The sequence below is a fragment of the Lepisma saccharinum genome, chromosome 15 (assembly GCF_977018435.1).
Source record: "Lepisma saccharinum chromosome 15, izLepSacc3.1, whole genome shotgun sequence".
Classification (NCBI taxonomy): Eukaryota; Metazoa; Arthropoda; class Insecta; order Zygentoma; family Lepismatidae; genus Lepisma; species Lepisma saccharinum.
Genome location: NC_139243.1, coordinates 44,429,755 through 44,444,751, shown reverse-complemented (window position 1 = coordinate 44,444,751; position 14,997 = coordinate 44,429,755). Strand labels below are relative to the sequence as shown.

The 14,997-nt window shown below is 35.3% G+C and overlaps 1 protein-coding gene across 11 annotated transcripts in view; it reads left to right on the top strand.

Annotated features, from left to right (window-relative positions):
* Positions 1 to 14,997, top strand: part of mub (poly(rC)-binding protein mub) — a 223,741-nt gene that overhangs the window by 177,830 nt on the left and 30,914 nt on the right. For 8 of the 11 annotated variants that reach the window (XM_083136931.1, XM_083136928.1, XM_083136921.1 and 5 more), the window contains exons 7-9: positions 7,055 to 7,151; positions 12,359 to 12,506; positions 14,505 to 14,633. In XM_083136931.1, the coding sequence (XP_082993057.1) occupies positions 7,055 to 7,151; positions 12,359 to 12,506; positions 14,505 to 14,633 (374 nt within the window). The remainder of the gene's footprint in view (positions 1 to 7,054; positions 7,152 to 12,358; positions 12,507 to 14,504; positions 14,634 to 14,997) is intronic. The other 3 variants (XM_083136932.1, XM_083136927.1, XM_083136930.1) reach the window with 1 other exon arrangement.

Genomic DNA, 14,997 nt, shown 5'->3' with positions numbered 1-14,997 from the left:
TTTTTTTGCCGATTTTCCATCTACTTGTTTTTCCTCGCACTGGAGCAAACATTTCAGTTGCTTTCAAGGTAACACCAAGTCGTGCTCGGGAAATTATTATATATGCGAGTTGTAACGTCAAGGGTAGTTTTCTTGTTAATACTTTCTATGTATTTGTTCCACGTACCATGTCTATTTAGGAAACATACCATTTCAGGCTTTTTCAAAAACTGTTAGGAAAAGACCCAATGTTCACGAATAAATTTTACAGTTTGTTGTTGGGGATAGTGCAGCGGGCAGAAGGGATTTTAACAGAGACGAAGTTGCTGTGCACTTCGCATTTTGTCCTGAAGTGGCAGACGGAAGGAACAATGTACTATGTATTTTGTAACCCCATTGGTTACATTGAAAAGGTTCAAAAATTGTGTTTTTATGGCAAGGATAATTTCATTTAGTATTTCACTACATAGTTCAATAAGACTGCAACGTGCACTTTCTTGGAGTATAAGACTTAATACATATCGTCATGGACGTCCAGGGGGAGGGCAAGGGGGCACAGCCTCCCTGGAAAATGAAAATAAAGTTATATATTTCACACATACTATAATTTAATTTCAGTCGGTAATTTATGTTAATCAGTAGCGGCAGTAGCTGTACAGTTGCCCCCCTTCCACTTTTTCCTATTATTGCCCCCGCACTATGCTAAACCTAGGGGCATGCATATTTCATTAACACATTGTAGTGTTAATTTTTAATGTTTTTGAAAGGCGCGAGATGCATTTTGTGACCATGTTTTGTCACGAAATAATGCGAAATGAACTGCAAAAAGCGAAATTAACTCTTAAACATGAAATTTAGGGTTTATTCACCGACGCGACACCTTCTAAGGTCTGAATTATCCTGAGAGTTATGCAATTCCCGGAAAATTGATTAATTCTGCTGTTAATATTGGAGAAACAAAAATTGACTCCTTTACACAGAAATAAACTTAATACTCGGATAACTACATAAATGGGCTATTAGAAGTGAAATGTTAATTCTGTGGAATAAGTGTAGTTTTTAAATCAGATTTAGGATTATATTCACAATTTTAAAACCAAAATGTCATTTTATATAGCATTTTTTATGATTATTCACCGCCATAACACCGATATTTTATTTTATTTACCGCTTTTGAACCCGAAATTGACTCAGTTTTTATACCAAAATTTTGCTTTTTTATTTACCAAAAATATGTGCCTCTAGCTAAACCTTATCTACCAAGGTAAAGTAAACTGTCCTTCCCTCCACCCAGTTTTGAATGGTTGCATTCGTGTCGCATCGCACCCCCTAAATTTCCTTCCGCACTCCCTCAGCACTCCTAAATGAATAATCCTGGTGCCGCCACTGTGTAGGAGGCATGACACTTGAATTTTGTATAAGTTGTCTCAGGTAAAATTCTCTTGAAAAGAAACATGAAATCCTTAGGGCAACCAATTTTCAAGATAAATAATGTAATGATAATAAAAGAGTATATGCATACAAGTGACATCTAGCGAACCAACCTTAAATTCAAGAAAAACAACAGTGGACAAAACTGACCACAATACTTGAACTTTTGTAACATAACTATTGCTTGTCAAAGAGCAACCCTTTTTGAATGGTCACACAATGTAGGCAAATCAAGATTTTTTTTTCACAAAAGACAAACTGAATTATTATATGATTGTATAAGAAGAAATTCAAGTTATGTTCTAACCATAAATCCTCCAGTGAGAGAGCCTCTAACTACGTTTCATTGATTAGAGCTAGATAGGAATTACATATTCTATTCATTAAGAGAGGAGAAAAAACTGTATTGATACCTATCCCAAACATGTTTAACTTTTTCAATTAAAATTAACTGTATGGTATTGTGGTACATATAGTACAAAATTTTACATTTTTGTGCATTGTACAGTCTAAGGCATTGGTACGGGCTCTGGTTATGGGATGTTTGCTGATTCAAATCTCCTGGAAGAAACATAACAACTTTTCTCCTGTATGTGACCGGTGGCCTCGCACAATCATGGGGAAATTGGGGAGTTTTGAATAAGTAGCATATGCCGGTCATGGAAAACTTGCATGACAGACTGAGGGTTTGTTATGCTCACCATACATCACTCCGTAACTGGTTGTATAATCACCCACCTCTGCTGATGCTTGTAAGAGTGAGGCCGGCATTCAGTAGGTAGGGCCTGCCCTTCAAGGGCTGTTGCACCATGAGTTATTATATTAGGAATCATTGGAATCATGGCGACCCACAAGTTCTATTACTGTACTTCTCAGTTATTTTATAACATCATTAAGCCTTGTTTCCATGATATGAAAAACACTATATGCTGACCAAGGCAGAAATTTATTTTATTTTAAAACAAACTAAACGTAATGTTTCAACCTTCTAGCAAGGTCTTCTTCAGACTCTGTACCAAGTACAAATGAAACATGGTACAAAACAGGAAGATAATATACACAAAAATCACTCCCCTCCAGACACAAGATTATTAGAAAGTTGTTTCTGGAACATTCCAGCAGGTGGCCTTCCCTTGTCAACTGTACTTTCACCTGACAGGCGATTTAGCTAAACATTTCCTTTCTTTCTTCATTTCTCTTTTGCTCTTGTCCTTTCCACTCTTTCTAACACCTTCTTCCATTCTTTGTTTATCTTGAGTCCCCCATTCCAGTTCAATTGTGTCTTCTTCTCCTTTCTTCTCTATTTCCATGGCCTCCCATTTCCTCACTAGTACTCTCTTCTCCCTCCGTATCTGCTTAGCCTCATCCCACTCTGTCATGTCCTGTTTCTCTCATGTGTTTAAATATTGCATTTCTCTCTCTCTCTTTCTTAAGTCGTACATCGTCCCTATGTTGTTTCAACCTGTCTTTCAGCCTCTTTTTCGTTTCTCCTATGTACACACACTGACATTCTTTACACTTCACTTCGTAGATAATCCCTTCCTCTTCTCTGTTTTCCTTTTTCTTGTTTGCATTCTTCGTTATTTTTAAGATGCTTCGCCCTCCCTTCCTGTATGTGTTAATGCCATCTTTCCTAAGCACTTTGCACATCTTTTCTGTGGTCTTCCCCATACTCCTTATTCCAAACCACTTTTTTTTTTCTTTCTCTTCCTCCTCTTCCCTGCCACTTTTCTTCCTTCTTCTGTTTATGTCTCAGTTCTGATAAAACAACATACAAGAAAGGAATGTAACGAGTTTGATAAGTTTTACTGCATAACTCTTACAAAAGTAAATGGATAAATATGTATGGTACAATACATTCACATATTGAATATTTTTATTAGCTTTTATTTCTTATATGAGGCTGAGTCAAATGAAAACCTTAAAAAAGACGGGCATAATTCTAGAATAGAATTTATGCAAGCCAAATTTACATGAAGTAACATGTAAAATATTTTTATAAAGGTCAGCTGCATCACATATGTTCAACAGTCAAGAGAGTAGTAATTTCTTGTACTCTAAGGATGTTAAAAAATTGAATTTCACTGGGAAGATTTTGCAGAAAATAAAGCTGTGATAAGCACATGCATAGGTGACAAAAATATTGTTTTTCTAAAGTTTCAGAAGCAACAAAAAGTAAGTTGAAAAGTAGCAAAGTTGTGCAAAACCACACATGCAAACATCTAAAAGAAGAAGAAAAATAACAACTTGATTTTACTTAGGTCTTGCCAAGAATTAATGGTGTTTTTCTTTCATTACCTGTTTGTTGAATTGTTCTTACGTAATTACCCAAAATACTAGATTTACTGTAGAATATTTTTATAAAAAAGTATAGGAAATAATGAAACCAGTCCTTGCTTATTATATTAGTGTTTAGTGTTGAATATCTTGTTTTATTATTGTTGTTTTCCTCATAAATTCATGAAAATTATTTTAATCTCCACCATAGTTCGCAAAGTTCAGTTATTGCACTTGATAACTTTTTTGAGATGTTGCCCAGTCATGTTAATAGGGGGCAAAAATGTACAAATACTACTTTTATCATCCAATTAATATTTTACGTGATTTGAATTGGCAGCACATCTAGATATTTATTAGTCTGTCATCGAGCTTGTTTGAAATGGTTTGTTCATTCTAATCTATTTGCATTTTTGAAATTTAATAAAATTTGCGAGACCGTGCAGAAGTTAGCAGATTCCAAATTCCAGAAGAGGTCTGCAATTTTTTCATTTGTAATACCACGCTAAGAGAATACATAAATAAATGTTAGTGCAGAAATTATTTTTGTAAACTATAAAATTCAGTAGCAGAGAAAGCGTAATAGAAACTAGGTATGATTTTTTTTAGTGATACTGGTCACTTGAATATAAAATTTACAAATACAGTGTAACCTTGATTTTACGTTCTTCAGCGGACCAAGCTGAAACAACTCAAAGCGCGGGAAAATGTAGAATCGAGGGAAATATTATGACATTTTGCTATTTTTGGAACCATCATGATTGAATGTATAATGCAGGAAAATGTAAATTCCGGGATGATAAAATCAGGGTTTCACTGTACTTTTAAGTAATGTTCTAACAATATGATATAAAATTACAAATGTTCCATGAAGAACATAAATTAATCATTAACCTCGTGTTTCATACATGTAACTAGATAACTACTAGAGGCTTCTATGGAAAAGGGAACTTCAAATTTAGACATTTACCGTACACAACCAAGGTACATGAATTATATCTTTGAGCCATTTCATTGTCATTGGCATATACTAAATCTTTAACAATAAAGTAACTATTCTACTAACAGTTAAGCAATAATTTTGTTAGTTTCTGTGCAATGAATCATGAAACTAAACACTGTTGATTAAACTTAACTACTCTTTAGATTAATTTCCCAGATTTATAGCTATAGGTAAAACAATGCCAGTCAGACACTGTACCGACTAGACCACTTCAGTTTTGTTGATTAATAGCTTTTTGATTAATTCTATAATCTTCACACTATAAAACTGGAAATCTTTCCATCTTATTGCCATTGTCTAGCTTTGTGTTAATTTTTCTATAATTAAATACCAACACAGCTCGGGATCAAAGTTTCGTGCACATTGTTGGGCCTCCCCTATGGTGCAGTGGTAACGCCATTGCTGTCTAATCAAGGGGACCCAGGTTCGATACCCAGGGGAGGCAAAAGTGGTTTGGATCCCACTTTAAACTGTAGGTACAGTCCCAATTAGCCTTCCTGTGCATAAAGTGAACTTCAAAAACCAAACTCAAACATGCATATTCATTGTCAAGGATAACGAACTGGTTCAAAGGACAACAAACTAGTTTCCAGCTGAATTAAACAGAAGAAAGCATTAAGAAAGTTGTAGAAAGTGGGATTATACCATTATCACAACTCGTAACTAGTAAGCTAATGTGCCATTTTGTAATTTCACCTTTCAGATAATTGGTGAATACATGTGTATCATTAATTGAAATATCATCATTACTCGCAATACCCCATATTCAGGTTTTCTCACATGAAATTTAGTAATGTTGTTTCATGACTCTTGACATAATATTAATATTTAAATGATGAAATATTCAATGTCAGGTTAAAATTGTGTAATCATTACAGTGGAATCCCGATTTTACATTCTCCGGTTTCACATTTTCCCGCATTATACATCCAATCATGATGGTCCCAATACAGCAAAATGCTACAAATTTTTCCTCGATTTCACATTTTCCCGTATTTTAAGTTCTTTCACCTTGGAATCCTGAAAAACGTAAAATCGAAGTTTCACTGTATACATTTTTGAGTGATACTTTAAATGAAATACAAATCATTTTAAGGGATAGTCAAGTGTTTTACAGCATGCTTGTTCGTGTAAACATATGCATTAAGTGAAAATTTCTGTGGAAGTTTCTACCTAATTAGGTCTGAGATCATGACTTTATTAGCACTAAATTAAATTAAAATTAGGGCTGAGCTGATATTCATACCGATGACTATACTTGAGTGACTCCCACCGATACCGATGTTTGAAACTTGTAACAAATGAGAGTTGTTCAAAATGCTGAAGTGGATAAGTATTGCACTCAAATTACAAGCATCAATTTACCTGAAATTTGCTTTAAATTATTAAAAAATTACATCAGAATATAAAAATACCCATTGTGTAATCATAAATTCATTTATTTCACATAATACAGTACAACCTCGTTAATCCGGACCCCAATAAGCCAGACTTCGCTTAATCCTGACAGGCAAAAAAAAACAAAAAAACAACAGAATGAAAGGTTTTAAATATAACTAGAAGTCAACAAGAGAACTTTCCAAAGAAAAGGCAGGCAACCACTGATGAAATTCTGTTTCCCGCAGACCTTGTACTTAGACTTTAAATACACCATAATAAACGTATTTTGTTGCTATAAACTGAGTTTTAATGCACTTTCTACTGTACTTTTAGGTTATTTCAGTTAATCCGGACTTTTGTTAAACCGGTCAACTTATCCCCCCATTAGTCTGGATTAACGTGTTTTTACTGTATTGGGGGAAGAAATGATGGAAACTTAGTTTTACATAACTTTCATAATATGTAGACTTCATGAAAGTGTCACACAGCATTTTTGTAGACTCCATGAACTATCAGAATGCCAGAAAAGTATCGGCCAGTATCTATAAATAAAATCCAAGCGGTACTTTTCGATACTAATACATCAACATCAATATTGGCTCAGCCATAGTTTTATTATGCCTGCCGGAACAGCTGTTCAGACTTGGACATTAAAAGAAACTTCCATAGAAATATGTTACTGTTACATAACTTCATGTAATAATGAACAACATAATATCTGCAATAATTGTACACTTTCTAAGATATTTATAAAGCACACACTCAAGTTGAGTGCTAGAACATTCCAGAAAAAATATATTTCACAAGAAGTACACGTTTATTGCTGGTATTAAATGTTCCTTCATGAAGTGAAAATGACTTCAATGCTTGTAATTTTTTGTATTGGTAGAAGATTAAATCCATAAATATTAAATGTAAGTGATAGTGATATAATTGCATTTGCTCCCATGAAGTGATCTGCATCCATCAATATGTTGATTTCAGATTTCCAAATTGGGGAACACTCCGTTGGCAGGATTGGCCGCACTTGGTCTAGGAGGTCTGGGTAGTAACAATACCGGAGGATTGAATCCAGCAGGTAGCAGTTTCTACTCTATTTTGTACACCATCGCTTCTTTTTATTTAACTACATATATAGTGTTTTCCAATAAGAATTATATGATTTTACAATGAAATAAAATAAAAACTCTTTCAGATACAACCAAACTTTTTATATTATTTTGAAGCATAATTTGTTATTGGGTTGGCCCATAAGTTCTGGCGTTTTTTTTTTAAGTGAATATTTTGCATGAAAAAATGTGTTTGCAATGCGTTTTCTGTTATTCGATAGAGAATTATGTGCTCTACAAAATAGTGTGTTTAGTTTTTTGTGCTGATATACTTTTTGTTCTTTTCAGGTCATTATAATGGAGTGTCAAGTCGACAAAAAAGAGCATTTTCGACACCTTCTGCTTTTTGCATTTAATCGAGGTGCCAAAACCACAGAAGCTGCTCGAGAGATTTGGGAAGTTTGACGAAGAAGCGATGCCTCGCCGGTAACAATTCAGTAGAGGAATCTCTGCTTGTGTCCATGGGTTGACCGATGATGGGCAAGCAAACCAGCGGAGATCATGGCTCGTTGATTTTTGTTGTTGTCGTTCAAAGCATGTGGAACCCATGCGCCCAAGTTTTGAACCTTTCCCATCGAGTGAAAGTGACGCTCTATGGTACTGTGGGAGCATTCCATTATCTCTGCCAATTCCCTCGTCGTTTCGCGCGTATCTTCGTGAATAAGCTGATTTAGTCGCTCCTCATCGAACTGAACGGAGCGTCCGGTGCGATGCATGTCTTTGAGGTTGAAATTGCCGGCTTTGAATCACTTAAACCAATTTTGAGCCGTCCTAAGAGGCATCGCTTCTTCGTCACACTTCACAAATCTCTCAAGCAGCTTCTGTGGCTTTGGCACCTCGATTAAATGCAAAAAGCAGAAGGTCTCGAAAATGCTCTTTTTTGTCGACTTGACACTCCATTATAATGACCTGAAAAGAACTAAAAGTATATCAGCATAATAAAACTAAACACACTATTTTGTAGAGCACATAATTCTCTATCGGATAACATAAAATGCATTGCAAACACATTTTATTTTTCATGCAAAATTTTCACTTAAACAAAAAATAGCCAGAACTTATGGGCCAACCCAATACATTATGTTTTGAATAACACATCATTTAAGTGTCCACCTTGACTTCATACACACAAGGCCTAATGTCATGAATGCAGCGTTCGATGTTCAATGTTAATGCATCAAGTGTTCGTGGTCTGTTTGCATAGACTATAGATTTCAAATCACAACTTCTTGGAGGCCAACTAACAGTTGCATTTCTTGAAATTATCCTTTCACCAAACTGTTCTTGCAATATGTCGATAGTGGCATTAGCAGTGTGACATGTGGCACAGTCTTGTTGGAACCACATGTCCTCCAAATCAATTTCATTTAAATTTGGCCACAAAAAATCTGTTAACATCAATCGGTACCACTCACCAGTCACTGTAACTGCATCTCCTACCTCGTTTTGGAAACAAAATAGTCCGATGATGCCACCATGCCATAAACCACACCATACAGTGACCTTTTGCGGATGCAAGGGCTTCTCGTGAATCTCTTGTGGATTGTTTTCACACCAAAAACGACAAATCTTGTTAACATATCCACTTAACTAGAAATGAGCTTCATCTGAGAAGACAATTTTTTGCCCAAAATTATGATCCATTTCAAGTTCAATAGAATGTCTATTTTCATATTTTTTTTTTGGATAATAACCAAACGTTCTTGAAGCGTGTATTTAGCCATGATGAATTGTAACAATATACTAAACACAAGTGACAGTTATAACATTAGAAGCATAGTTGCCAGTTCATTTCAAAATCATATCATTCTTATTGGAAAACCCGTTACAAGCACAAAATACACTAAAATTATGTTGTTTCAGGAAATCTCATGGCATTTTGTACTTTCATAATTGTTTTATGATCACAGCAAATGTATATGGTTACCAATTTGAGTATTTTTAGACATTGTTTAACAACAGAAGGGCTGGCCTTCATGGCAGAGTGGTCAGCACAGCATGCTACGATGTTAAGGGTCCTGGGTTCCAATCCTTGCCTAGGCATTTGTGTTCTTTGCGAGTGTCCCTTCATCAGTTTCATTGGGTCATCACTTATCCTCATCTTTGCAATTAACCAAACATGGTAGAAAAGTGAAGTTAAATTAACCAAATGAATAACAGAAGGGATAATATACGAGGGATGGGGTTGGGACAAATGCATGGTGTACTTTTTTTCGTGAGAATGCACGACCGGCACAAAAATCCTAAATATACAAATGGAACTGGCATGTGTATGGAACTGTGGAATGTATGAACAATGCAAGTCATGCGCACCAGGTGTAGAATGGGGAAACGAGCAAATATCCTTAAAGATAGTATCCGTGCCATGTGTGTTTACAAGTCTAAAAGCGTAGGAGCCTCTTCATGTTGTAGGTGGAAGCGGTTTTTTAAGGTAATTATTAAGCTAGACACGATGTTTGAAAAATATGATCAATTGTAAGTATTTACAGAATCCTATAAATTCCTTATGGGAAATCAACTTCAAGTTATGGCTAATCAAATGGGAGTTTCAACTTTTCCTACGACGAAGACATAGTTCAAAGTGTCCTTTTTGTGTCAATGTACTTTTCTAGTTTCACCTTAAATGGAGCTAAAGTTGACTTTCAAAGAGCTAGATTAATGCAGGTTGGATAAAATGCCTCCTACGGTAATTTCGGGTGGTAAAGGGGTGGATGGGGTGATGACAATTTATTCTTAGTTTTCACCATCTAGATCTGGTGGCATCACCCATCTGAATAATCTGCTGATGGTCATATGAAATTCAAAATAAAGGATTCCCGGATAACAATATTGTCATCTTCACCTCAGCCACGGTGCTATAGAAAATTAGTTTCCAAGGTAAGAGGACTTGTGGTGACACAGCCAATATAACAATATCATGTCACGTGCAAAATGTTTACTCATGGTAAAGGTTGGTCTATATGGACCGGAGCCAGTGATGGCATCATGTTGTTGCAAAGGGGCGGGTGCCGCAGTTCAAAGCCAAACGAGTGCACAAAAGAGCCAGATCTGGCTCCAAAAAAGCTAAGTTGTCAACAGTGCTTCCCAGCTGCCTCTGAGAGAAAGAGCCCGGGGAAAATTGTCACTCTTCCCCTTGATGTGATTGTTTACCAAGACTTCGGTCTGTAGATATTTTTTTTGTCTGAGCTACATGTAGATATTTTTTTGTCTGACTGTACATAGTACAATTGAACAATCACAGCATGATCAACTTATTGGCCAACTCTGCTTGAAGTGCATTGAAACATACATCAAAGTTGAATAGATTATTTCTCTGAATTCATTAGTTATTCAAATTCTCAGCTAACACAATAAATAGAGCACTCTTAACTGTCTGTTTCAAATTTCTAATTAAACCTGAAAATGTGAATATTTTACATCTCTAAAGCATTTTGCTCTCCTGCCCTCTTATATTAAGTGAGAAAGCTAATTTGCATTGTGCTTCTGTTTCACAGTTGCCATTTTATGCAGCATAATGATCTTACAGAAATATCACATTATGTATTGGCAACAATCAGTTTTTACAAATAATATCTTCAGATTTATCTACATTTACTCCAGATATGTAGTTATATAATTTTTTGTCATTTTCTCATGTTATCTACTCCCAGTGAAAACTAGTCAATTTCAACATCTTTTTTAATTCCATTCCTTTACATCTTTCAATGACAAGTGTTGCCCCTGTGGAGAGTGTACCACAGTGGCAGTGAACCAAACTGCATGCAACATGTGTTTTTTTTGTTGTTTTTTTTTATGGCAGAGAAATAATCATCTCTTAAATTTCCATGGTCATACCAGTGTTATATTATCAGAACATTCTTAGTTGCTATAAAACTATGCTTTCAAGTTCTGTCATTGGGGGGTGTTCACTTTCAGACCATTTTTGTTCACAGGATAATCCATTTGAGATGTCAGAAAGGTAAACCAATATGCATCTCTGAGCAGTTCGTTGTAATATAAGCAGAATGGATGCAAGGTTCGAGTGATTGGAGGTTTATGACATCAGCTGCAAGGCACTAGCGTGCATAGTAGACGAAGATGGTGGTTATACTGAAACAGTGTGCATACAATGTATGCAAAATTTTCGAATGCTACACATAATTTTGAGTGTGATCCTTGTAACACTCTACACAAAATTAACAGGCAATAAATTCACATATCTTCTTGTATATAACTATTTGTGGCATCTCAAACAGATCATCTGGTTTATTAGTGACCTTAAAGAAGAAAGAAACACATTCTATGATACTCAGGGTTGCTACACGTCTGGAAATCAGGAAATTTTGCAGATCGTCTGGAATTTACGTGCATTTTGGAGCAATTCAACAAGCAGTTTACTTCCACTTCTGGATTCGGTTCTTGTGAAAAAAGCAGCATTTTCTACGACACTATAAGTCTGCCAGAAAATGAATAATTGTGTATGGTTTATGAACTTTTTCTGTTGTCTTTATATTGTGGACATCTATTATGGTGAAATAATGTACCTCTATAACCTTAGCCTGAAGGCTAGATGAACGTGATTGTAGTACCCAATACATTTGATGCAGACTGTAATTTTACATTTTACTCTTGGAATTTTCACGTGTTCTTCTGTGTGTAGAATGAAATTTGCTGAGAAAGAGTTGTGAATGAATATTCATAACAATTAATGGATTATATATTTAATTGAAAAAACAAGGTTCAAAACAAAAATCATGATGATAAACATGTCTGGAAAAAAATCATTTTTGGACTGGAAAACCTGGAAATGTCAGGGAATTTTATAATCAAAAAATCGTAGCAACCCTGATACTGACCCTAAAGAAACTGAAAAATAATTTTGGAAAGTACTTAACATCTGTAGAATCATTTTTATTTTATGCAGAAAAGTATGTGTAGACATTAAGTATTTGTGTCATTGTTGAAGTTGGAAAACTCATCTATAACTATACACACACAAAATTAACATTTAATCTTTTAAAGCACATTCATGGTTCTTGTAAACCTGAAACGACATGTATTTACAGTTATTGGTATGTATTACTTCCAATAAACTGCTTGAGTTGTTCAATTCTGTGGATGTTAAAGATGCTGTTTCCACCTAAAATGGAAGCGGTTGATGTGTATACAAAGCATCACTCAACGACAATTTCATTTACAGCTCTTGCAGCCCTTGCAGGCAGTCAGTTACGCACCAACAACCAAAACAGAACAGCAGGTTCACAGACCCAGACTCATGAGATGACAGTTCCAAATGAGCTTATTGGCTGCATCATTGGCAAGGGAGGAACAAAGATAGCAGAGATCAGGTAAGTTATGCATGTAACGTAGATTGGCTTTTGGTAGGTTAATGAACCATGTCGGTTCAGTCGGTAGGACATCTGATTGTGAATTTCTGGTGTTAAACCTCCACATTCTCCCTATGCCTCCACGGCATGTTGGGTAGGGGTTAGCAAATAAAGAAACAATTTATTATGTAAGGAGCCCACATATTTGTGTTGAATGAAAGATAAAGATTTCGGTATAAAAGTGGGCTCATTTCGCGATCAAAGGCATTATTTACAATGACATTTTGATATTAAAATGATGAATATGATCCAAATATTGATTAAAAAATACACTTATTACATGAAACAAACATTTCCCTTCTAATAGTACTTTTATGAAGTTATCAGAGTATTAAGTTTATTTCTGTGTAAAGAAGCCCATTTTCTTCTCAAATATTTACAGCAGAATTAATCAATTCCCATGATTTGCATTACTCACAGGATAATTCAGACTACTTTTCATCAAAAATGAAATAAGCATACCTCTAATTATGGATACTTTTTGTTAATGAACCAATACTATTTTTAATGGTGTATTCACAAAGCTTTCCTTGCTCCTCAAAGTGCATAAATCATTTACAGAGGAACAGGGTGGCTACTCACCGGGAATTCCTTGAATTCCGTGAATTATTGGCTCGGGGAATTGTGTGTGCATTCTGCGTGAATTTTTCTCTGTAGACGTGAAAAATTGCAACTTTTATTAATTAATCCAAATCGCATTGGATTTATACAAATTTATAAATGCCCATGAGACAAGTTTTTCACAGTTTAGCATTTATTTGTATTAGGAAGGAAAAGAAAGCTGCGTGGAAAATAAAACTGAATTCTCTCAATCCGTTTACTTTTTTAGTGTCCTTTGCAGAACAATACATTAGACAGAGATAAGATTATTGCAAGATAATCTTGAAGTTGATTAGTTACATTTGAGTTTGAAGTCCTTATATATTAACAGTTTTTCGTAGATTAGTATATCCCCTAACAATTATGACTTGTGTTTGTAGAGGTATTTTGATCGTGAATATGTGAAATGGCAAATGCAACCTTACTTAAACACTCCGTACCTTAAATTAAATATATATAAAAATATATATACATACAAATGAAGAAGGAGACAGTAAACACTTATCACACAGTAAGAAAAAGTTTGATATTTCGCGACCCAGGTTGCATTTTCATCGGAGAAGAAAGAGATCGTGGTTACGAAGAGTACAGGCACAGAATACTGACGGTAGCATCATTACCGTCAGTGTTGCCAGAAACATCCTATTCCTGTGTTTTATATATATACATATATTTATACTGTTTAATTGAATTGAATTATTAGATTGGATTGGAATCACACAGATCCTTTGTTATTAATATATTTGTGTTGGGGGTGGGAGTGGGGGCTGAGAGGTGGTAATACCTAAGGCTGGAATAGAGAAGATATCTACTTGTAGCCTTGAATATTTGGAAAAATTGGCCTTGGAAACCAGGAATTATACTTGAATTTTATCATGGTCGTAGAGTGGTTACCCTGTAAAATCATGCCATTTTGTGCATTTTTTAAGATTAGAAGGCACAAATCTTTACATCTCTAGATTTTTGTGTTGGGTTTTGAAAACTTGCTTGGTCAATTTTACTATTAATTTTTCATTTTATTTTAGATTACAGTAATTTATCCACATCCTGCAACCACTCCACCACTCTCCTTTAAAGTTTTCAAACACTTATTTATGATTATTTGGCACTACATTCACTTCACCCAGATAAATTGCTTTAAGTTTTTTTTTAACTGAACAATAATAATTAAAAACTGCTCTACGATAGCCTTCTATAGCCATGTCAAGTCACGAGAACCACATCAGAAATTGAAAATAGCAAAATAACTAGTTTACAATTCAAAATCAAGACAGCGGTCTGACAAGACTCCCATACTAGTTGTGTGATTATAAACACACATAGTACTTAAGGGTTAATTCTTTCGCTGTTGTTTCACAGACAAATCAGTGGTGCAATGATCAGAATCTCCAACTGTGAAGAGAGAGAAGGAGGAAGTACTGACAGGACTATCACAATCACGGGGAATCCAGATTCTGTAGCCCTCGCTCAGTACCTGATCAACATGAGGTAAATGTTTACATTTTCTTATTTCCCATAGTACTTAGTGTCGACCAATAAGGAAGCAGGTGAGTGTGCTCTCAGTGTGTACACGCAGAAGAACCTCGTCTCGGGAGACTGAGAATTCGCCGGAAGACATCTGCTGCTGCTTCAAGATCCTTTTCTATCCTCCTCGGAATTTCTGCAGTGGTCCACGTTCCCGTACCTCTGCCTCCCCTAATTAAATAATAAAAGAAAAACAACTAGGATCACACGAGAGCTTATTTTCATATTTATGTTCTTTTTATATAGAAAAAACACGTTTAAGAAGCTAGCGTCAGCCATTTTTCAATGTTTCCATCTTGGAGGCCTTTGCTTCATTGCTTCCTTGCAT